This window comes from Eptesicus fuscus, chromosome 12 (assembly GCF_027574615.1).
Source record: "Eptesicus fuscus isolate TK198812 chromosome 12, DD_ASM_mEF_20220401, whole genome shotgun sequence".
NCBI classification, from domain to species: Eukaryota; Metazoa; Chordata; class Mammalia; order Chiroptera; family Vespertilionidae; genus Eptesicus; species Eptesicus fuscus.
The window spans coordinates 63891514-63916037 of NC_072484.1; the positions used below are offsets into that span (position 1 = coordinate 63891514).

Genomic DNA, 24524 nt, shown 5'->3' on the forward strand with positions numbered 1-24524 from the left:
AACCGGTTTCGGCTGTGTTTAATTTTTAGTTAACCGTGAGTCCTTACTAATAGAATCTATGCACCTGTTGGATACTTTAAAACTTCTCAAGCCTTGCCCTAACCGGTTTGACTCAGTGGATAGAGCGTCGGCTTGGGGACTGAGGGTTCCAGGTTCCATTCCGGTCAAGGGCATGTACCTTGGTTGAGGTCGCATCCCCAGTAGGGGGTGTGCAGGAGGCAGCTGATCGATGTTTCTCATCGATGTTTCTAACTCTCTATCCCTCTCCCTTCCTCTCTGTAAAAAAATCAATAAAATATATTTAAAACAACAACAACAAAAACATACTTCTCAAGCCTTGAAATAAGATTCGACATCACCAATTTCATTTCCTGTTTAATTTTCTTCAGTGCCACAAAAATATCTGCTTCACAAAGTTATGATGTCATTGAAAGGGACATAGTGCAATCTGCTCAGCTGAAATTGTGCTCTACTTGAACCTGTTTCTGTGATATCTTCCAGATACCAGATATCACTATGCTTCCCTTAAAATTTTAAAATATCCTGCTGTGCCTGTATGAGTTTGTTATAGTGCCCAGCACACAATTTGGGAATCAAGGCTTGCCCCCGCTTCATGTTTTAATGTCAATAGTGACTTTTATGGGTAAGATTGCTAAAAGAGATTGGGGATTACAATTAATACTCCCACATTAGTATATTCATAAGTTGATATTAATGTATATTAACATCGTTTTCATGAGATTTAAAAAACTCCTAGTTGGTCATTGAAATTAAATGAATGGTTAGCTTCTGGTTAAAATTATTTTAAAGTGATTATAAGTAATATCAAATTTTTGCTATTTCAGTGTTCATAAAGTTTTATCATCTATTTAAGTAATCAAAAATGGAAAATTCTGTAAAAGCAGAGGAATGTGAAAAGATCTCTCTTGAAGAAGAGAAAGCATCAATAAATTCGGGAACAGAGTCTTCATTCAGCCATAATGAAAGCACTACTGCTCCTGAGACTGAGCTTTTTGAAAAGGCTCCTATGCAAGTACACACTCCCCCAAAAAGAAAAATGGAGTTTGCAGATGATCTTGTAAAAGAGAGTTCCAGCTGTGGAGAAGACACTCCATCCAAGAAAAGAAAACATGATGCTGAAATTGTACCAGAGGAAAAAGGTTCTGGTGATGATGAAGGCATTTCAAGGAAAAAAAGGCTGGAAACTGATGATTTTCCAAAAGATGAACCTTCTCCTGTAGACGGCACTCCGAAAAAGAGAAAAAGAGAACTTGAGGATGTTTCTGAAAAGCAGAAAGTATGTTGAATGTATTTTATTTTATTCATAATGGAATATGTTAAATTGAAATGTGGAGCAGCTGTGAAATAATACTGGTTTTTTACATAATCTTAATAACTTCAGAATGTTCTTTTTTTATTATATTAAGATAGAGTAAGTTTTTAACTCTTGTACTTCAATTGTTTTTATTTAGGTGAAACTTCTAATGAGAAATTTTTATGGTATCAAACTCTTATTTGATTAGAAACTTAAAAGCTAGTTTTATGGTTTGCCTTTTCTTAGCATTTAAAAAAGACAAGAGTATGAATCCCAGATGATTTACCTTGTTTCATTTTTTATTAAGTGTTCATCTCTTTTTGTATCTGAAATAGTATCACTTAAAATGATACATTTAAAAATTATACTCAGTTTTACATTTCTTTCTTACTGCAACTCCTTTAACTATATTGTTTCAACTTGTTTGGGTAGTTGTATACAATTTTAGCTAAGTGGACACAGAAGCCTGATGTTTAGCAGGGATACTATAGAGCAAGGAATATCAAGTCAAATATCTGGGAATACCAGATGTGAAGGAATCAGAGACAAAATCTGGATCTGGAGGGAAAGAGAACTTAAATGAATGAGTAAAATTCTGCCATCAGCCATGAGGAGGAGTTTGCTTAGATAGGCTAAGCACTTGTCATTAGTGGAGCTTGTATTATAAACTTAGTTTTCAAACTTTTACTAGCAGTGGAACCCTTTTCTCAAGTAAAAATCTTTGGTTGAACAGGAAGTATGGGGATCTGAAGCCCTGTACCTACCATGGGAATTTTGCCGAATGCTCAGGGCCTTAAGTAGGGAGCACAAATTGAAAATGTTGAAATAGATTAATAGCAAATAATAGTAAGAATCACTGACACTGAACATAGCCTATTGAGTTCTAATCCCTTTCTGTGTATGGCCTCATGTAATGGTCACAGCTATTTTATAAATAGACTAGAGGCCCAATGCACTTGGGGGTGGAGTGGGGTGTCCCTCAGCCCAGCCTGCGCCCTCTCACAATCTGGGACCCCTCAGGGGATGTCCACCTGCCGGCTTAGACCCGATCCCCAGGGGCATGGGGCCTAAGTTGGTAGTCAGACATCCCTCTGGCAGCCAGGGAGCCCTTAGTGGAGCAGGCCTAAGCCATTAGTTGGACATCCTTAGTGCTGCCGTGGAGGTGGGAGAAGCTCCCGCCACCGCCACTGTGCTGGCCAGCCATGAGCCAGCTTCTGACTGAGCAGCACTCCCCCTGTGGAAGCACACTGACCACCAGGGGGCAGCTCCTGCGTTGAGCGTCTTCCCCCTGCTGGTCAGTGTGCGTCATAGCGACAGGTCCTTTCTGGTCTTCCCTCCACCCCTTAGGGTCATTTTGCATATTACCCTTTTATTATATAGCAGACGTCCTCAAACTACGGCCCTTGGGCCACATGCGGGTGTTTTTGCTGTTTTGTTTTTTTACTTCAAAATAAGATATGTGCAGTGTGCATAGGAATTTGTTCATAGTTTTTTTTTAAACTATAGTCCGGCCCTCTAACGGTCTGAGGGACAGTGACCTGGCCCCCTGTTTAAAAAGTTTGAGGACCCCTGTTATATAGGATAATACATATTACTCATTTCTATTTCATTTTCTTGTAGGAACCCTATCCCCTGACTGGAATTTATTGAATTGAGTAAATTAGAGCATTGAAAGAGTACTTGTTTTATTAAAACATTGATAGCAGAATTATATGGACAAAAGATCAAGATGAAAATTTTAAACCTAGAGATTTTTTTAAAATTAGGGAAGGGAAAACAAGTCTTACATCTGATGATAATTAGTGAGATTTCTGTGGCTAATGCTGTTCAGTGAAATTTACCAATTTCATTATCATTTTATCCATTATCATATAGGTCAGATGCTCTTTTAGGTTTATTTTTGCCATGTTGTAATCCTTAATGTTCCATTCTCATTTTCAGCACTTAAAAGTAGGACACAGCTCAACAGTGGCTGCCCACTACAATGAACTTCAGGAAGTTGGCTTGGAAAAGCGTAGCCAAAGTCGAATTTTTTACCTAAGAAACTTTAATAATTGGATGAAAAGCGTCCTCATTGGTATGATTGTTTTTTTATTTATACTTTGGAATGTTTTATTTCAGCTTATGTCTCATTTTCCCCCTAAATGGTTAATCATATACCAAGTTGCTAGATCTTTTATTTAGATTCATTTGATCATCAAACCTTGACTTTATAAAACTGGAGCCAAAACTAAAAACAGGCCTTTGAGATTAAAAGATTATGCTTACTTTTGTTGACTACATAAAGGTACTAATAAATGTATAATGGATATTAAATTAAAAAGTTAACCAGGCTTTCAAAAGGTAGTATGCCCCTTTTATTATTAGAGTTAATGCTATTAGGTAATTGTTCTGTTTTATTCTAATAGTTTTGGAGCAATGACAAGTTGTTGGATTAAACATTCAGATTCCGTTAAATCAAGGAAATTGGCAGTATCATGATTTTTTATTTCGAGGTCTTTAATGAGTTGGTAAAGATCATGTTTGTTGATTGTCCATTAAACTTATTTTTCTTGAATGGTGTTTGAGGAGAAAATAAAGTTTATATTGAGGATTATGAAGACATTTAACTTTTTGGATCCAGTATTTTATCTGTGGAAACTCACCTTTGAAATTAAAATGGAAGTCAGTTGAGGAAGTATAATTCAGGATATATTTTTTACTTTGTATATCTAGTACATCAAATAGACTATTACACAAGGTTAAGTTTTTAAAAAGCAAGTGTATTTTGAAGTTTTTCTTTGTTCTTTTAAAGCCAGCCTTCGAAAAAGTGAAAATACTTTCTTGATTACACTGGAAACAAGTGCTAATTATGGATACTTTCTTCTAGGTTTGATGATAATTTACTAACTTTTAAAGATAAATTAGACATTCTGAGAAGTGTTAAGAGTGAAACTAGGCTCATTTTTTCACACATTTTGATATTTTTTATTTAATTTTTAATCATGTTTTATTACAAAAATATTATTTATTTGACTCTGCCAGTTGTTAGTGAGGGTAATTGAGTGTCAGTTTTCTTTTCTCTTTATTTTTAAGGTTAATATTATGTCATTTATAGCTTATACTTTTAAGGTAATCTTTGGACCTTAATCCTGATTTATTCTCTCTTGCTTTCCTTTTGCAGATCTATTGATGCAGATAACTTATCATTAAATATTTTTAATGATGTATAATTTATTCGTGTATTTATTCATTAAAAGACTTAAGTCAGACTTAGCAAAAATTTATCTCAGCATATTAATGTTATTTTCCTTCAGCTGTTCCAGCAACTCTCTAAATGGATGCCCTGCCATCTCCACCTGCCTTTCTGGTCCTAATGCAATCTTGTGGTCTGTGTATGCAAAGCTCCCTCTGACTTTTTCCTTTCTCTTCACAACATCCATTCTTTGTCATTCACTGTCTTTCTTGTTGGTGTTTATATATTTTTTTAAATTACTTTATTGATTAAGGTATCACATATTTGTCATCAACCCCCTCCCCCCGTTCCCTTCCCAAACCCCCCCCACATGCATGCTCCCCTCCCCCTGTTGTCCGTGATCACTGGTTAGGCTCATATGCAAGCACACAAGTCCTTTGGTTGATCTATCTCCCTTGTCCCCACCCTCCCCTACCTGGTATTTATAGCTTAGTCAATAGTTGAGTACTGTTCATGAATGTGATGAAGATATCTTTGAAATGTTTCTTGATGATTTCTCTCATTAGTCTTTCTGTATGGAAATAAAGAGATTTTATAATTGTTGTTTTTCACTCTTTGAATATTATTTTTATGCTGTTTCTTAAGATTCATAGCAGTAAGTTAAATATGGAACACTTGTACTTCTATTGAAATTACTTTAAGATCCTGTGGACAGTGAAAGGCAGAAGCATTTATATAGAATATGCTAGCAATCAAAATAATAAACATTAAATAGAAAGTGTTAAACTCAGAGTGATAAAGACAGAAAAAGTAGATTTGGGATGCAGTAGTGTATCAAGTTTTAGAGTTGCTGAATACTTAATTGTCTAAGGGTATTAAGATGTCTGTAACTGATATTTGAAGCATTTGGCTATTGATATATGGGTAACCACTGATACTGTTTGTTGGCTTTTAATGTGATTTGGTAGATTGGGATGAAAGATTCCATTTTTTTACTTCAGAGTGTTTAAGAATTCTGATGATAGTAAAATTAAGGGGTATGTATACTTTTTTGACAACTTCTTATATTTTTGGGGGTGGTAAGCCTGACATCTTTTATGACAATCAAGCACTCTTAATCTATAATTATTTTGATTAACTTAGGTGTATAATAAGCTAAATACTTAGCTTTGGAAAGAGAAAACTATAAAAAAAATATGAATGATAAGGTTTTCTCTTATCATGAACAGTTATTGGGTCTTTTTGTATTAATTAGAATTTAAAATGTCTGCTTTTTAATGTTGAATCAAATTCTGAAAGTAATCTTCAAAACCTGTTTTAACTTTCTAAAATCCAGATGCATGCCTTTTTATCTTGAATACTAGAAGATCAAGTTATTAACTGTCATATTTTGAAATGTTTACCAAAAGTTATAAATTACATAAGTGAAAATATACTTCATATTACATGTCAGACAGAAGTTAATAGTTTATTAGGAGCGACAATTTATGCTTTAGTAAAATGGAGATCATATATTATGACTTATTTCTCTGTTTTAGGGGAATTTTTAGAAAAGTTGCGACAGAAAAAAACACGTGACATTACTGTTTTGGACCTGGGATGTGGTAAAGGTGGAGATTTGCTCAAGTGGAAAAAGGGAAGAATTAATAAGCTAGTTTGTACCGGTAAGATAATAATGGTGTGGAAAAAGTAATTTGTGTCAATCAGGAAAATGGAGAATAAGATGGATCTCATTATCAAAATGACACTAAAATATTTTATTTCAGTATATATGGGGGTTATGAATGAGATGGGTGTTTTTAAAATGAGATAATGTTCACCCTTAGAGGTTGCTGCAAAACTTACTCGTTATTCTGAAATTTATAAATTAAGATTGAGTATCTTCCCTACCCTATATGAACCGTATTTCAAGGTAACCAAATGATCGAAAAGGGAAATGTCAATTTATCTAAAAATCAGGAGGAATGATGAAAATCACAATTTTTCTACCTTGATGAAGTAATAGATCTAAGCAACAATCATAAACAGATGCTAAAGCTATTGGGTAAATTTGAAAGGAACTTAACTGAATGAATCAAGTACCTGGACCCACTGGTCAGTCTTAACTAAAGTGGAACAAGCAGGCATCATGTTCTTCCCAATGTGATGAGTAATAGGAAGTGCACAGCACTACCTATGAAGCATTGCCTAAATTGGCACTTCTCGAATTTTTTGCTTTTAAGACCACTGTACACTTAAAAAGGCTTGCAGACCCCAGAAAGCTCTTTGTGAGTGGCTATATCAATGGATTATAGTAATTAAAACAATTTTAAGAATCTTTTTAATCCATTAAAAAAAGTTTAGTAAGAAGACTGGCATTTTAAAAATATTTTTGCAAATTCCTTTAGAGTCTGGAATAATAGATAACTGGATTCTCACACCTGTTTCTGTATTCAATATGTTGTGATTTGTTATTTTATTTGATAAGTAGTTGAAAAATGCAGGAGTATTTTCAAATAGGAAATTCATCTTTGATATTATACCAAAACTTGACAAGTTCCTTAAAGATCCACAGTGTGGAATCTGAAACCATAATAATGAACTTTTCATAATCTGTTACATTTAATTCCAGTGGTTTATCTTGCACTTTGGATGGCTGTTTTGCCCCATGAGATTTTGTAATATTTGAAAAATAATGTTCACTAAAGTTATGCAGATCTCTATGTTGACATCAAGAAATCACATTTGTTTGGTATCACCACCAATCAGAGAAGGAATGGCAAGATGCCCAGCCCATGGTGGTAGATGTCAGTTTTTCTGAATTGTAATTTTCACTTGAAAGCTCAAATTTTATCATTGGTAAAAAATATGTTTATTGTTTTTCTCAAAGTGATAGGCTCACTTTGTTTATTTTCAAGATAATGACTGCTATATTACCATGTCCGAGTAACCGCTTTGTCAGTGGTTCTTTCAAGTGAAAATAATTTTCTATGAAAAAATTGGCCAGTCAGCTCATAACACAGTCACATCAGTCCTGTTTAAACTTTTGTTATATAGTAGAAAATTTTTTTTATTTTCCATTTCATCACATAGAATATTAAAAAGATGTATTCAAAAGCCAAGATTTAATAAAATTTATTTTTACTGCTTTGTCAAGGATATTCTTATATGAAACTGGCTTTCCCCCCCATTGCTAGTTTTATAGTGCTGAAGAATATAAGTATTAGCAATACATTTAGTACCATTACCTTGTATTCATTAATAAGGTGCCACCATTTTATCCACTATTGCTTTTGCTCCATTAGTGCAAATCTCAACACTGAGAAAAGGGCAAATAATATTTTATTAAGAAAATATAAATTCAGTATTTCCAAAACTGGACATACAGTGTTAGGTTTTATAATTGAAATTGGAATCTAAACTTTCTGCTTTTAACTTTGAATAAGCATTTAAAAATCATTATAGAATTTTTAAATGTCTTTTGAAAAATAATAGGAACAAAGACTTCTCTTTTGTTTTGAAGGAAATAGAACTTTTTTGCTTGTACTAAGGCTAGATTTCATGCTCAAGTTTATCTGTTGAGGTTAATGTATGGATTTGTGCCATCTTTGCTTTACAATTTCTCTCTGTGCGTCTTTGTTGACAGTTACTAATATCCCTTCCCCTTCCAGATATTGCTGATGTTTCTGTCAAACAGTGTCAGCAGCGGTATGAGGACATGAAAAATCGTCGGGATAATGAGTATATTTTCAATGCAGAATTTATAACCGCTGATTGTTCTAAGGTACAAGGTTTTTAAAATTTTGTCAGTTTATTTTTTATATATTTAATTTGGGTAAATGATTTGTTTTAAAAATTAGTTTTTTTTAAAAAGTGTGTTTTGCAACATTAAAAATCCTTATGACACATTTTCCATTTCAACTAGAAATTCTGTCATGATCAATTTTTTTAATGATCCACTGAGAATTTTTTGTTTTTAATAATTTGAACTTTTTTATTTTTATTTTTTTATTGATTTTTTACAGAGAGGAAGAGAGAGGGATAGAGAGTCAGAAACATCGTTGAGAGAGAAACACTGATCAGCTGCCTCTTGCACAACCCCTACTGGGGATGTGCCCGCAACCAAGGCACACGCCCTTGACCGGAATCGAACCTGGGACCCTTCAGTCCGCAGGCCCGACGCTTTATCCACTGAGCCAAACCGGTTTTGGCTAATAATTTGAACTTTTGAAATCACTTGTTGCTTTCCCATTTGGGCAAGATTTATTTTCCAGTGTTTTGAAATAGAACTGAATTGTTTTGTTCACTTTGTAATTTATGAGGGTAGTTTCCCAATATATTATAGTCTGTTTTTCTTTTTCACCTTCTATCTGTTTCTGAATTGCTTACCAGCTATGAAATGTAAAACTACAGAGACACTTGAATAGTGAAAGTCTGTTCTTTGTCTTGTTAGCTCATTAAGCTATTAGAGATATCCTTAATCATCCTACATGTGTTGTTAGCAGTTTTGAAAGTGAGAGGAAAAGTGGTAGTATACTGCTAGAATGTTGGAAACCTTTAAAAACATTAGTGTATTTTTTTTAAATGTCTGTAAGGCCAGCTTCGGGGAATTTCTTTTTTTTTCCGGGAATTTTTTTTAACCCAAGTTATTGTTCAGTGTTATTTTCAAGTAAAGCCAAATAAAAGGATCAACAACTTTACATGCCATATTTGATTGATACATTTTAACATGATTTCAGAATCCCTACTTTTTAAAAATTGCTATGAAAATGGGAATCAAATTTCTACTGAACAAGAATGAAAATATGATTTCATTATGATCCTCATTATACATGAAAGAAAGGATAGGTCAGTTGGAGGGCATGTCTACTTTTATTTTAAGAACCCTGATTTTAGAAATTAATTGCTAAAAAAAATTATGTTGGACTCTTAACATATTTACCCCCTTTTTTTTTTTTTTTTGCTTTAGGAACTTTTGATTGACAAATTTCGTGACCCAGAAATGCATTTTGACATCTGCAGTTGTCAGTTTGTCTGTCATTACTCATTTGAGTCCTATGATCAGGCTGACATGATGCTTAGAAATGCTTGTGAGAGACTTAGCCCTGGAGGCTATTTTATTGGTACCACTCCCAATAGCTTTGAATTGATGTAAGTACTTTTAAATATATTGTGGTTTACAATAGACTCAGTATTAAGCTTATTTTAAAGTAGCAGTGTTTATCAGAGAGCTTTTATAAAACATGCCATGTTGATCATAAAATTGATAAACCTTTTGGTAATTTATTTGAATAGATAATCAAGGCTTATGTTATATCGAGCCAAAGGTTATAGTGCTAGACAAGCTGCACATCAGATTCCAAGGCACAGAGAATTAACTGTCATGATAATGAGCCTTACCCTCTACCCTAATTTTATTATTAGTGTGATAGTTAGTGAACTTCTAGTACATTATGTCTTTAAAGTAGCTAAAATTCTATTAAAAAGCTCATCAGCCTTGACCAGTGTGGTTCAGTGCCGGCCCGCAGGTGGAAGGGTCAAAGGCGCATACTGGGTTGCAGGTTCTATCCCTGGCCATGGTCAAGGTGTGTGCAGGAGGCAACCAATCAATGTGTCTCTCTCTCATATTAATGTTTTTCTCTCTCTCCCTTCTTCCCATTCTCTGTAATAAAAAAAAATATCCCCAAGTGAGGATTAACCCAAAAAAGCTAATCGATTGTCTTTTTAAAATTGCACTGTGGTGTTTTTTTTGTATGTGTGCATAATCTGATCAGAATAAATCTGAACTAATAACAGTTTTAATCTTTTTTATTTTGGTTTGGGGAAAATATAGAAGACGCCTTGAAGCTTCAGAAACAGAATCATTTGGAAATGAAATATATACTGTGAAATTTCAGAAGAAAGGAGATTATCCTTTATTTGGCTGCAAGTATGACTTCAACTTGGAAGGTGTTGTGGATGTCCCTGAATTCTTGGTCTATTTTCCATTACTAAATGAGTAAGAATGTCATTTATTTGTTACTGTTCTCTTTTTGCCTTCAGAAAGGAAAAAGGGGGAAGGGGAAATCTGTATTTCTAGACAGTTCTCTATAGGATTTCCAAAGAAAAAATATAGCCTTGTTTTAAAAAACAAAACCCTCAAACCAGGGTTGTGCATTGGTCTCTTACAGCCTTGCTTAGCTTTCTTTTATTCCTATAATTATTTTATCTTGTAGGTAAGAAAATGAGTCTATTACCTTTAACTTGTGGCAAAAAATACCTGACATTACAAATAGCAAAAGATTTTTAAAAAATAACTACTAGTAACTTGGCGGTATCAAATGAATCCTTCTTTTTACAGGGATGGGTATTAAAAGTTGTTTCATATTTCACTGTAGCTCTGAAATCTCCTATGTCTCATAGGCAATCTCTATAATAAAGAGCCAGGGTGTAACAACCATTACGACCGAAGCTCTACCAGACTGGAAGTCAGTGCTTGGTTGCTGTGGCAACACAGCGCTGACTGCTTTGGCTGCACGCCTGGTGCCCCAGCACTGACTGCTTAGGAGGCTGCAAATCAGGGCCAGAGAGAGGCCTGAAGAGAGAAGCAGGGACTGATCCATTGCCTCAGTGGCAGCTTTTGACCAGCACTTGCCTCTCTCTTTCTCTCCCAGTCTGACCAGCAGCCTCGCCTCCATTTCTCTCCAAGACTCTTAACAGGGCTGCTGATCAGGCCCGCCTTTCTGATCAGGCCCCGTTGATAGGCCCAGAGATGCTGACTGGCATAGAAACTGACCAGTCAGAACCAAATCTGGGTGAAGTGTGAGGATCCAGTGGCTGCCTAGGAGGCGGAGGTCTCGACACTGACTGGCATAGAAACTGACCAATCAGAATCAAATCTGGGTGAAGTGTGAGGAGGCAATGGCTGCCTAGAAGGTGGAGCTTTTGACGCTGACTGGCATAGAAACCAACCAATCAGAACCAAATTGGCTGGCAGAGGGGCAGTTGGGGGCGAGATCAGGCCTGCAGGGTAGGGCAGTTAGGGGGGATCAGGCAGGCAGGCAAAGGCAGTAAGGGGCAATCAGGCTGGCAGGCAGAGGCAGTTAGGGGCGATCAGGAAGGCAGGCTGGTGAGCAGTTAGGAGCCAGCGGTCCCAGATTGTGAGAGGGATGTCCAACTGCCTGTTTAGGACCGATCCCTGTGACATCCCCCAAGGGGTCCCCAATTGGAGAGGGTGCAGACTGGGCTGAGGGAACCCCCCCACACACACTGTGCACAAATTTCATGCACCAGGCCACTAGTGTTGATAATAAAATCCTGATTCAGGAATGCAGTCCAATGCAGTCCCTCATGCACCTGAATTTCTAGGAGTCCTGGGGACTCTATAGACACGGGGAAAGTTGGGATATCAGACTTCATCAGGTAAGGCTTCAAGGCCTTATGAGATACCTTGATCTTAGGATTTTTCTTGATAGGCAGAGTGGAAGAGTCAACTTAAATGTAAGCTAGTTGACTGAATTTTATTTCCTACTTTTTAAAAACAAAAGTCTTTTTTTAACTGGGAACAAAAGAACTTATCTGCTTACTTTTAGTTGGTGACTATTTCAATTTTATCTCAGACAGTAAAATTATGGGTATAAGATTTTCAGGAGCTCTACAATACATAGAAGTGGACTGACTAAACATGAGAAAAATACTATGCACAACTTAGGAATATAAACTGTAAAATTAAAAAACTTAAATCATGTTTGTTCTTAAAACTAGTAAACTTTTGGGAAATGGTACTGTTCCGCTTCATAATATAAGAAATTAAACAGACATTTTTAATGTGTTGTTTCATATGTTTAATATGTTAGCTTGATGTTTTAATTAACAAAGTTGGCGATTTTAGTTAACTTTTTTTTAGTGCTAAGTAAGCACTAGCAATCTTTTCTACTTAATTTGCCTGATGATGATAGATGTAAAAGTCACAAGTCATCATTTTAATATCTAAATTTATAAAAATTATTGAAATAGGTATTCATTTTGTGAGACAGATTTCCAACAATGTACAGGGATTTTTGAGATGCCCTTTTGCCATTTCATTAAGAAACTGAACAAAAATATAATTAGCTTTCATATGGCAAACCTATACATTTGAGTTTCAGTTCTTTGTAATTATGATATTTCTTAGGTGTAAAGCTTGGGGTTTTCTTGTTTGTTAGTTAGTTTGCTTGTTTTAAATATATTTTTATTGATTTTAGAGGAGAAAGGGAGAGGGAGAGAGAGAACACTGATGAGAGAGAAACATTGATCAGCCTCCTCTGGTACACCCCATACTAGAGAAGGAGCCCTCAATCCAGACATGTGCCTGACCGAGAATTGAACTGGTGACCTCTAGGTGCATGGATCGACACTCAATCATTGAGCCACACTGGCTGGGATATGTGTAAAGCTTGGTTTTATTTCTAAAAGCTTTGGAGATTTATAATAGAAAGGAACTGCCTGGAATATAAGAGATTTTTATCTTTACTCATATCTTTCCAAGACGGGCTAATCCTGCCTTACGTATGCCTTTTACTAGTACATACAAATCTCAGTGGCCTGCATATGTTTCCCTTCATCCTATCCCCTCACCTCACAAGTCCTCAGGGTTTTTTCAGTTGTTTCTTCTGTTTTTTTCTTTTCTCCTTTACTTGCTGCCTGGAATCATCTCTAGGCTCCCTCACGATGTCTACAGATACATAGTTATAAACGTTGGCAAATGCAGCAAGGGGAGCTGTAGGAGTGCAGGGCGGCACACAGACACACAGAGTATAACTGGGAGAACTAATGTAATTGAGGATTTAAGGATGTCATCTGTGAAGAACTGATGTTTAAGTCAAAATCTAAAGGATGAGTTGGCCAGTTAAAGACTGGAACTAAGAATCTTCTAGGCACAAGCGACAATATATATGAAAGACCTGAAGTGAGGAAGATCTTGGCTAGTTCAAGAAGCTGAAGGAAAGCCTTGAAGCCCATTTTATAGTTTAACTAGAGGCCCGGCGCATGAATTCATGCACCAGTTGGGTCACTCGGCCTGGCCTGCGGGATCGGGCTGAAACCAGCTCTCCAACATCCCCCATGGGGTCCTGGATTGCAAGAGGGTGCAGGGCAGGCCAAAAGACCCCACTGGTGCACGATTGGAGCTCAGGAGGGATGTGGGAGGTTGGCCAGCCAGGGAGGGACTACTGGAGGGCTCAAGGTGTGTCCGTCCCGATTGACCGGACCCCAGCAGCATCCTAACCTACCGATTGGAACGTCTGACCCCTGGTGGTCAGTGCACATCTAGTAAGTGGTTTAGCGGCCTTAGCATATCATTAGCATGTTATGCTTTGATTGGTTGAACAGACACTTAGCATATTAGGCTTTTATTATATAGGATGGAGAGGATGGAGTGGCATGTTGAATACAGTGGGCAGTGGAGAGAGGGTGATGGTATAGAGAACTCCCAGGATTTCTGGCATGAATCATTAAAGAAATTTACTGAAATAGCAAAGATTGTCAGAGAAACAGTCTAGTGGGAGTCAGCCGTGGACATGGGAAGTTAAAGAATGCCTATGCCAGATCCTGGTGGAGATTTCTAGTAAGCAGTGGAGTAAATGAGTGGAACAGAAGAGAGAGCTGAGCACTAATAACTGCTGGGTAAAATCAGGGGAGTGAAAATGATTAAAGGTTCTCGGCCAAACTCTTCAGCAACTAAACTTGGGTAAAAGAAACCTGTGAAACAAGCAGAGGCAGCAACCCAAGATGTAGGATAAAAATTAATAGTGTCTACAACTTGCCATAGAACCCAAGAGAGGAAGAATATTTTAAGAAGGAAGTTGGCAGCTGTTTTCAATACTGCTGTGAGGATTCTATAGAAATAAAGTTAAATAAAATGGATTATATAGAAAAGTGTTCTTTTAGTTCTTCATTCCCATCACACAGTCTTTCATTTTGGTTCCTGACCCATTTGTTGTATTAATAGAGAGCTCCCTGTGACCCATTGAGATTTGGAGACATTTTTTTATAGACATGGTTAGTGGTATATTGCTCAGCATTTATTTTGCATCATTGTGAATATATGAAAGAGATATGGTAGTTTTTTTAGTTAAGTCCAGAAGATGTCACTATTGTGTGATAGTAAGCTGTTGAGATACTACAAATATTTTAGAAGCCTTTTTATTATGTAATATTTTTTTTTGGACAGAATGGTGAAGAAATACAATATGAAACTCATCTACAAAAAAACATTTCTGGAATTCTATGAAGAAAAGATTAAGAACAGTGAAAATAAAATGCTGTTAAAACGAATGCAGGCCCTGGAGGTAAGTATTTTGAAAGCAATGGCTGCTTCTAAGATTCTTTTCAAGGCCATGTAGACACTTAATATTGATACATTACACAGATTATTTATAACTACTCTAGACTCTTCAGCACCAAGACAGCTTGGCACAGAAACTTTCCAGGTTAGGTGCTCAGTAAATGAATGAATGAATGAGTGATGCTGTCATCAAATTTTATTTTCTAGATAGCAATTCTTTAAAATAACATTTTTCAACCTCAGGAATATTAGAATTTTGGCTGGATAATTGCTTGTTTTAGGGACTATTCTGTGCACTGTAGCATGTTCAACAATATCCCTAGATGTCAGTAGCACCCCCACCCCAGCTGTGACAACCAAAAATGTCTCTAGTCATTGCCTAATATACCCTGGGGTTCAAAATCACCCCCAGGTGAGAACCACTTCTTTTACACTAATGCCCTTTTGTTAAACAGTAACTTAAAACCTTCCTAGCCAGGGTCCGAGACAAGTTCATACCATGTATAATTTGTTCTTTGTGACTGTCTAGCAAGATTTCAATCTTTAGCCTATATTGGTCCTGATACCTGCTTTAACTCCTGGACTCCTCTCTGCTTCCCCTAATGCAGTAGTGAAGGTAGTCTATATAAGCTTTAAACACAGTGTACAACTATTAATTAATTAGTTTTCCTTATGTATTTTATCACTGATCATAGGGAGCATTTTTGTTATTGATCAGTGGTCATATTAATCAGTCATTAAACTTCTTTAGAGAGTTCATCCAATTTAGAATATTTTTAAAGTATTTTAAGTCTACTCTTACTTATCCTCAATTATCTCATGAAGAAGGCAAAGCAGCCGCGTTTTCTATTTTTAAATGGGCAGTCTGAGGCTCAGAGATGGTAAATAGCTGTTTGGGGTCACATGGCTATTAACATTTAGATTTTCTTCAGTTTTTATAGGTGTACTAGAGCTTGGTGCATGAAATTCATGCACGAAGGGGTGGGGGTCCACTCAGCCCAGCCTGCACCCTTTCCAATCCGGGACCCCTTGGGGATGTCCGAATGCCGTTTTAGGCCCAATCCCGGGATCGGGCCTAAACCGGCATTCGGACATCCCTCTCACAATCCTGGATCACTGGCTCCTAATTGCTCACCTGCCTGCCTGCCTGGTCGCCCCTAATTGCTCCCACCCCCACGCCGGCCTGATCACCCCTCACTGCCTCTGTGTGCCGGCCTGATCACCCCTAACTGCCCCCCGCCCCTGCCAGCCTGGTCGCCCCTAACTGCTGGCCAGGTCGCCCTCAACTGCCCCCTCCCTGCCGGCCTGGCTGCTCCTAAATGCCACCCCCCACCACCAGCCTGGTCACTCCTTACTGCCCCCTCTGCCGGCCTAGTCACCCCTCACTGCCCCCTCTGCCAGCCTAATTGCCTCCAACTGCCCCCCCTTTTGGCCTGGTTGTCCCTAATACCCCCCCCCCTCCCGCCAGCCTTGTCGCCCCCAACTGCCCCCCTCACCCTCGCCGGCCTGGTCACCGCACGCAGCCTGCTTGTTCAGTCATTTGGTCGTCCCTCACTAACCCTCCTGCCGGCCTGGTCGTAGGCAGCCATCTTGTGAGGGTGTGAGCGTCAGTTTGCATATCACCTCTTTATTATATAGGATTCCAACAAAAGTCTCCTATTATAGTTGCATCCCTTCCCCTGATTTTGAGTGGGAGGGTCACTTTTAAATCCTAAATTGTCTTTTAAAACTAGTAATCACTAAAATGTCATATTCTTTGTTGGTCACATTTTTTGTTTTAGAGTTAGGAATGTTTGTATTTACTTTACATTAGGAGGAGGAGAGGCTTCTTTTTGTTAGTTTTGAGGAAAAGGAAAAAATTACAAAATATTGTGTGCATAAATCACTATACACATACATGCCTTTAGTACAAGGGTGGGGAATGCAGGCCATAAGGCCCGTGAAATAATTTGGTCTGGCCCTGCCAAGGCATTAGGGGTGAGTTAATTAAATGTTTGACCAAATATAGCAAGCTAATTTTTAAGTTGATAATGTTGTATGGCCCAGGAATGATGTTATAAATATCCAAATGGCCGTTGGCAGAAAAATGGTTCCCCACGCTTGCTATCATCCTTACTTGATAATGCTTTGCATGTACAGTGATCAGTTATTTATACTTTCTCTTCCCATCTGGGTAATAAATTGATTTGTGTAATGAATTGATTTATTCAAAAATACATCTGGACAGTGGGATATGGGATAATGGTCCCCTTTCTTTAAGGACCTTATGGTGTATTAAGGAGATAAACATACAAGCAAATAATACAATGTGAGAATTGCAGTAATGAAGAAATAAATATAAGGGCCTTTTGGGAAGAAAAGTAGACTGTAAGAGTTAAGACAGAGAAGCATGAGAGAGCAGAGAATGTTTGAGGAAGTACTGGTAACTCAGTATTTCTTAGCACAGTAGGTCTCCAGTCTTCTCCCCCATTACTGCCTTTGAGGATATGACTTATTACTGTGGCTATCTGGGGACATACATGAGCAATAATAGTATGTAGTTTGAAAAAGTCCTTTGTTATTTTTCTACTTCTTCACCAAATCACTTTTGCAGGCCTGTAAAGGACTGTGAGTGAGAGAGGACATGACCAAACAAGAATGAGAATATGACTGGGATAGCATGGTTTGAGGGATGTTAAAGCCAGAGGCAGAAAGAGCAGTCAGGATGCTATGGCTTTGGTCCAGGTCAGATTTTAAATGGATCTGTTTTCTGATGTTTGCTGTAAAAGGTCTTTTCCTAACGCCGTCAGCCTTCAGTTTCAGCAGTAGAACCAGTACAGCTTTACTCTGCTCTCCTGGAGCAGTGTAGCAGATGGAAGAAAGAATGAAAAGACATAAGCCAAGGAACTATAGTTATAAAGTCCTGACACCTCTTTTCTTTTTTTCTTACCTGGAAACAGTTCTGGAAGGTAACTACTTTGAGGGGAGATACTTCATAGGATATGTACATTTTAGCAAGTTTAGACAAAACAATCAGTTTTGGCCGAAACTGGTTTGGCTCAGTGGATAGAGCGTCGGTCTACGGACTCAAGGGTCCCAGGTTCGATTCCGGTCAGGGGCATGTACATTGGTTGCGGGCACATCCCTGGTGGGGGGTGTGCAGGAGGCAGCTGGTCGATGTTTCTCTCTCATCGATGTTTCTAGCTCTCTATTCCCTCTCCCTTCCTCTCTGTAAAAAATCAATAAAAATATATAAAAACAAAAAAACAATCAGTTTTGGAACTTTATAGTCATGTTATTTGGTCTTTTAAAATTATCAATAGAGAGTGAAACTAGATGTTTGACAGGCAAATAATCACATGGAGGAGTCTGATTACACTGGTAAGGTGAAGAAAAAATTTACAACAGAATAGTTTGGCAGACATTCAAATTAAAGTTTTGAAGCTTTGTGATGCAATGAAACTATAAGATGTGGAATTCAAAAAAGAATTTAGTGATCACAAACGATTTTCTTATATCTTGTGTTAAGATGCGATCAAGAATATAGCTGTTAATGGTAACAATATGGAAGTCCAAAAAGCCAAACACTTTTTAAAAAGCAAACAAATAGTTAAATTTCTAATGCCTCCACTCACTGTAGGATATTTATAAAGAAAAGAAAGATAGCACAGTAGACATTCCCAGATCATTTTCTTACACAATCGCCAGGAAGATCTAGGTCTAAAGTTGTTTCTTGCTAGCTGGTAAAGAATATATAATTTTTATAGAGTAGATAGTTGTTATATTAAATAGTCTATGTAATTTATGTTTGATTTACATGTATTTCCAAAGCACTTTTCTTCATAGTATAAGGAGAAATTAGTTAAAATGCCCTATAAATAGTGCTTGGGGTACTTTGAATATACATTTGGCCAACATACTCTTACACACACACACACACACTTTTTTTTGTTTTGTTGACCCTTTTTCAGATGCTTATGAGAATGTGGAGATTACCTATAATTTGGAGGCTGGGTTATTTTCCTTATCTTGTTAAACTCACTGGGTTCTCTGTTGACTAGAGTTTTTCATTTGTATTGTTTCTAATTGCTGTTCATGCCTTCCGTGGCTATTAAATAGCTATAATGCTCAAATTAATATTTAGTTCATTTGATAATATCTTTCTTCAGCTTTGTGTTGTAACAGAAAAAGCCTTTGACTGAGAGTCAGGGAGCTGCAAGTGTTTGCTGCTAAGTGGTCCTTGGTGGTGATTAAATGATACAATTTAGTCCAACTTTAAATATTCTGATTATGATCAAGTTCACCATAACAGCTGCTGCCTGCCACCCTTTTTATATATATACTAGAGGCTCGGTGCAGGAAATTCATGCACACAGGGAGGTGGGTGTCCCTCAGCCCGGCCTGCGCCCTCTCGCAGTCCGGGAGCCGCAGGGAGTGGGCCTAAGCCGTCAGTCAGATATCCTTAGCACTGCTGTGGAGGCAGGAGAGGATTCTAGCTGAGCCCAGCTTCTGGCTGAGCGGTGCTCCACCTATGGGAGTGCACTGACCCCCAGGGGGCAGCTCCTGTGTTGAGCGTCTGCCCCCTGGGGGTCAGTGCGTGTCATACCAACCAGTTGTTCCACCGTTTGGCTGATTTGCATATTAGTCTTTTATTATATAGGATATATATATTTCACAAGTATATGTAGTTTGTCTTCCTGAAGTAATACTTGGGAATTATTGTGTTATTTATTTTATTTAGGTGATTTAGTATGTTAATTCTGCATTGTAAATTTCAGTGTGATATCTTAACAAGGAGTTTGACTTGCTTCCCTAGGCATATCCTGCAAATGAGAATTCCAAACTTGCTTCTGAAAAGGCAGATGACTACGAACATGCAGCACAGTACATAAAGAATAGTCAAGTAAGGTTACCTTTGGTAAGTTTTCAAATTTTAACATATTTTCTTTAAAAAAAATGAAAAAAAGTACATATGGAAACTTAGGAAATTATTTCATTGCTATATAGAACATGGGTTTACTGAGTTATAAATCATATACACATTAATCTGTTTTCCTTAAGTTATGATTTTTAACCATAGACTGGGGAATAAAATGTACTGAAAATGGAGTGCTATATATGAAGCAGTAAAGATGGGGAAAATGTTAAGAGGCTTGGTTGAGTTTTCTTGCTATATCATTATATCTTAATCTAGGTGCTATTATCTAATGTGTTCCATAGATAAAATTCAGGGCTCATGAACAGATGGTGAAAAATTACATGTTCATTTTCACTGACTTCTACATGAAGTTTACATTTTCTCATATTATGAACACAACAATAACAGTTGTATTATTTGTAGCTGTGACTTTGTCATTAATAGAAATTATATATATTTGCATAACACATTTCTGCTGGCATCTGAGAATATTGTTTACATTCATTAATTCTTCAAAATTACATTAGTTGCTAGAGTTGCTACTATATCTTGTTAGCCATTTCATTATTATATCAAAATGTTTTTAATATTTTGATAACTATTTTAAATATAATTTAGTTCCTTTGCATAATATGTACTTCATTTGGTGATTTCTTTGTAAAAACATAAAAGTTTTATTTCTTCCTGTAGGGCTATTTGATGTTTTGAGATAGGCATTTTGATTTTTTTGTTTTCCAAGTTAAATATACAAGCTAGATGCTTTTTTTAGTTACACACACACAAACACCCTCTTTACACAAATTCAGAAGTAGTGGTTAAGAGAATTTGGCAGGAGGGCAGAAGTGTTGAGAGGGTGGTGTTAAAGGTTATGATTTATTTTATATGTTCAGGTCACAGTAATATTTATAGTAATTTGTATGTATATTTATAGCAAAGATAGTGTTTGGACAACTCTGCCCATTATCCTATCTAATAATAGACAAATATGCAAATTGACCATACCTCCGACACACCACAAGCCACACCCACCATCCAATCAGAGCGAGTATGCAAATTAACCCAAGCCATGATGGCTACAGCCACAGAGAGCAAGGTTTCCTAGGTAACAGAGGAAGCCAAGCTTTCTGCCTGCCCTTGCCAGGCCTAAGCCTCCACTCAAGCTACAAAGTTTCAATTATAGAAGGTAAACAAATTCAAACAAATGGCGGCAGAATGCAGCTTGAGAGAGCAGGCCAGGGTTGCCGCCAGCAACAGGGGAAGCAAAGCTTTCCGCACACCCTGGCCGTGCCCACCCGCTTAGGGCAACAAAGTTTCAATTATAACCCCAACACAAATGGCTGCCTGCCTCGGAGGGAGCCCCAGGCTTGGCTTTGCTCCAGGCTACAAAGTTTCAATTGTAGAAGGAAAATAAATCCCAGATACCAGGGCCTCTGCTTGGGTTGCCAGGGGGTGTGGCCGGCCTGCAAACCACCACAGGCCCCTCGTTCAGGCTGCCCCACACCCCAAGGAACCCCCACCTGATCCGGGACGCCCTTCAGGGCAAACCAGCTGGCCCCCACCCCTGTACCAGACATCTATCCTATCTAATAAAAGAGTGATATGCAGATTGATCATCACTGCAACACACAATATAGCTGCCCCCATGTGGTCAAAGATCCTTCCCCCATGTGGACACAAGATGACCACCACAAGATGGCCAGCAGGAGAGGGCAGTTTGGAGGCACCCGGCCTGCAAGGGAGGGCAGTTGAGAGGGACCAAGCCTGCAAGGGAGGGCAGTTGGAGGTGATCAACCCTGCAGGAGAGGGCAGTTAGGGGTGACCAGGCCGGCAGAGGAGGGAAGTTGGGGGCAAACAGGCTGGCAGCAGAGTGGTTAGGGGGTGATAGGCTGGTGGGCAGAAGCGGTTAGGGGCAATCAGGAAGGCAGGCAGGCAAGCAGTTGGGAGCCAGCAGTCCTGGATTGTGAGAGGGATGTCCGACAGTCGGACATCCCTCAAGGGGTCCCATATTGGAGCGGGTACAGGCTGGGCTGAGGGACAACCCCCCTCCATGCACGAATTTCGTGCACCGGACCTCTAGTTGAAAAATATATACAGTTGACCCTTGAACAACATGGGGGTCAGCGTGACCCCTTGCACAGTTGAAAATCCATGTATAACTTTTGATCCCCCCTCCCAATTTAACTAATAGCCTTACTGATAACATAGTTAATTAACACATATTTTGTATGTTAAATGTATTAAAGTAAGCTAGAGAAAAGGAAATGTTCTTAAAAGCATAAGGAAAATAAATTGACAGTATTTATTTTAAAAAATTCACATATAAGTGGACATATGCAGTTCAAACCTTTGTTGTTCAAAGATTAACTGTACTTCCATATTCAATCTGAAATTTTCTTTCTTTTTTTTTTTTTTGTAATTTTAGGGAACCTTAAGTAAATCAGAATGGGAAGCTACAAGTGAGTATATCATCAGTATAGATTTACTGACATTTTCAAAGATTGTTTTAAAGTGATTATTAAAATATGAAATTGAGAATTTTTCTGACACATATTAGGTTGTGTATGTACTTAATTATAGAAAAAATCCCTACTATGTCCAATTCCCTGTTTTGCACAGCTGTTTAGTGTCAAGAGAAAATATATGCAGAATGTTGTTTAATATAAACTTTCATGAATATTCCTAAACATTTTCATTGCCTACATAGCCCTTTAACTCATTAACTACATAGCTCTTTGTATTTGATGGCTTTACTTCAGCTTTCTATTGGGAATTATGGCTTATAGAACACTTCCATGTACTTTATTTGATTTTGGCCACTCTGATGTTGACAGCGAAGGCATAATAGATACTAGAACATTTAGTGAAGGAGCACTGAGTGAATATTTTAGAGGGGTGGGAACAGGTCTGATATGGAGACACTGTAAAGTGAGGTACCTGTCTTTGGAAGAGAAAGAAGAGACCTGACAAATCTGTGAAATCCTGAGGTTCTTCAGCAAATGGATGCTGAAGTCAGCTCCCTTACTGGTAGGATAATGGTAATACCCTTATGTGGTTGCCCTGAGGACTTAAAAGGTAGTTCGCACTGTTCATTTAAATACTTGGTAATTATGTTGAAGGCATAAGTAGTACTCAAAGATAATCCATTTGATAAACATTGAGTGTTGACTTACATAAAGTTCTATGAAAGGGCTTTAGGAAATAAAAAGGTAAATAAGTTATCATCTCTGCCTTCTAGAAGTGTACTATCTAATGGAAGAAACGGACAAAATAAATGCACTAGCTGGGCAAACAATTTTAAATGCTAAAGTTACTGTAATGGGAAAAATAGGTGAAAGAAAGTTGAATGAAAACTCCTGAAACCCGAGAAAAAATAATACTTGATATTAGCAAGTGTTTAACATGTGCCCAGGCACTATTTTTAGCTTTTCATATGTAGTAACTTAGTTAATCCTCACAACTTTACAAGTAGACTATTGTTTATTATATCTACTTTTCACAGAGAAAGCAGTTAAATAACTTGGCTAAGGTCACATTGTTCCATGCTCATAACCATGGCCTCATAGAAACCCACAGAAAAGACATTTTCTTAGGACTTGCTGAATTGGATAGAGGAGAAAAGGAAAGAAGACACATAGGCCGGCATGTTGAGCTTGTCTCAGAATATTGGTGCTCTTAGTTGAAAAGGGATTGAAGCTGTGCTAGAGATAGAGACGTAATCTTTGACACCTGAGACGTGAGCATAAACCTACATATTTCCTTTCCCCAAACTGGAGATGACACAGCTATCTTAGATATGCTACCCGTCCCAGAGCACAGTTTGAGGGCAGACAACTTGGTCGGAGGCTTGGATAGTGTGATGGCTGTAGCTTATAGCAGTATGTTTATATTAATTGTAGACTTTAATGATAGCATACAAATGAATTAGATAGCCCCAGACAGTTGAGGAGAAGATGGGTTAGAGATGTAAAAAGCAATAGGAAAGGAGCAATGGCCAAATTGCAGCCAGATTCTAGCTCTTGGGAGCACTCAACTCTTTGATAAGGCACACTGTTCTAAACTGGAGGGCTTTGGGTCTGGAAAGTATCTTGCCTAGTCTCACAGTCTAATAAATGTAAGAAGTTATATTTTGAACTCCTACTGGTCTAATCATTAAGCATTTACTGCCCCAGCCTGCTGCTTCTCTATAAGATACTTTAAATGTGAAAGGGAAGTAGAGAATTGTTGCTGGGTTGCTTTTAGAAGTGGTTCAAGATTTGTTTCTTTAAATCCCCGTTGAAATGCCTGCGCAAAAAACGTTTTATATGAGTGAGACTTTCAGAGTGTTAGAGCTAGAAAGAAAAGTTACAATTGCTTCTCTGACATCAGACACTGTATGTTAGTGGTTTTAAGTGACTCTTGAGGAAAGGACAGGACTGCGGGGGGTTTTGCAGTAGGTATAGGTGTTTGGGAGTGGGTTGGGCAGGGCTGCACTGCAACCTTGGAGTGCAGGGCAAGGTTAAGTAATGCTGGTCAGTTTTAAATCTCATATGAATATTTAGATTACTTTGCTTCCTTATCCTCTAGAGTCTAGAAGAATCTACGGTATTGATGATTATCCTGCTTGTTTTCTGTCCATCTGTCATTGCGTAAAAAATCAAAATCAAATCAAATCAAATTGGGAACTAGCAGATACGGAGTAGAGAATAGCATGGCCAAAGTCAAAGTAGTGTTTTGGAAAGACTGGTACCCATACAGGCTGGGTTGGAAGGGCAAAAAGCTGAAGGATCAGGAGACTGTTACATGATCTCTGACATCCTTCATATGTTCCCTGTTCAAAAGTTAACTAAAGGAGTGAATACTCCTAAGTTATGTGGCC

General features: G+C 37.8%; 1 protein-coding gene across 2 annotated transcripts in view; it reads left to right on the forward strand.

Moving 5' to 3' along the window:
• RNMT (RNA guanine-7 methyltransferase) overlaps positions 1-24524 on the forward strand; it is a 32192-nt gene that overhangs the window by 2349 nt on the left and 5319 nt on the right. Inside the window, exons 2-10 of one of the 2 annotated variants that reach the window (XM_008159536.3) lie at positions 846-1297; positions 3257-3392; positions 6029-6154; positions 8141-8253; positions 9439-9620; positions 10303-10467; positions 14659-14776; positions 19568-19669; positions 22092-22125. In XM_008159536.3, the coding sequence (XP_008157758.2) occupies positions 884-1297; positions 3257-3392; positions 6029-6154; positions 8141-8253; positions 9439-9620; positions 10303-10467; positions 14659-14776; positions 19568-19669; positions 22092-22125 (1390 nt within the window). In that variant the 5' untranslated portion in view covers positions 846-883. The remainder of the gene's footprint in view (positions 1-845; positions 1298-3256; positions 3393-6028; positions 6155-8140; positions 8254-9438; positions 9621-10302; positions 10468-14658; positions 14777-19567; positions 19670-22091; positions 22126-24524) is intronic. The other variant, XM_054723820.1, reaches the window with a different exon arrangement.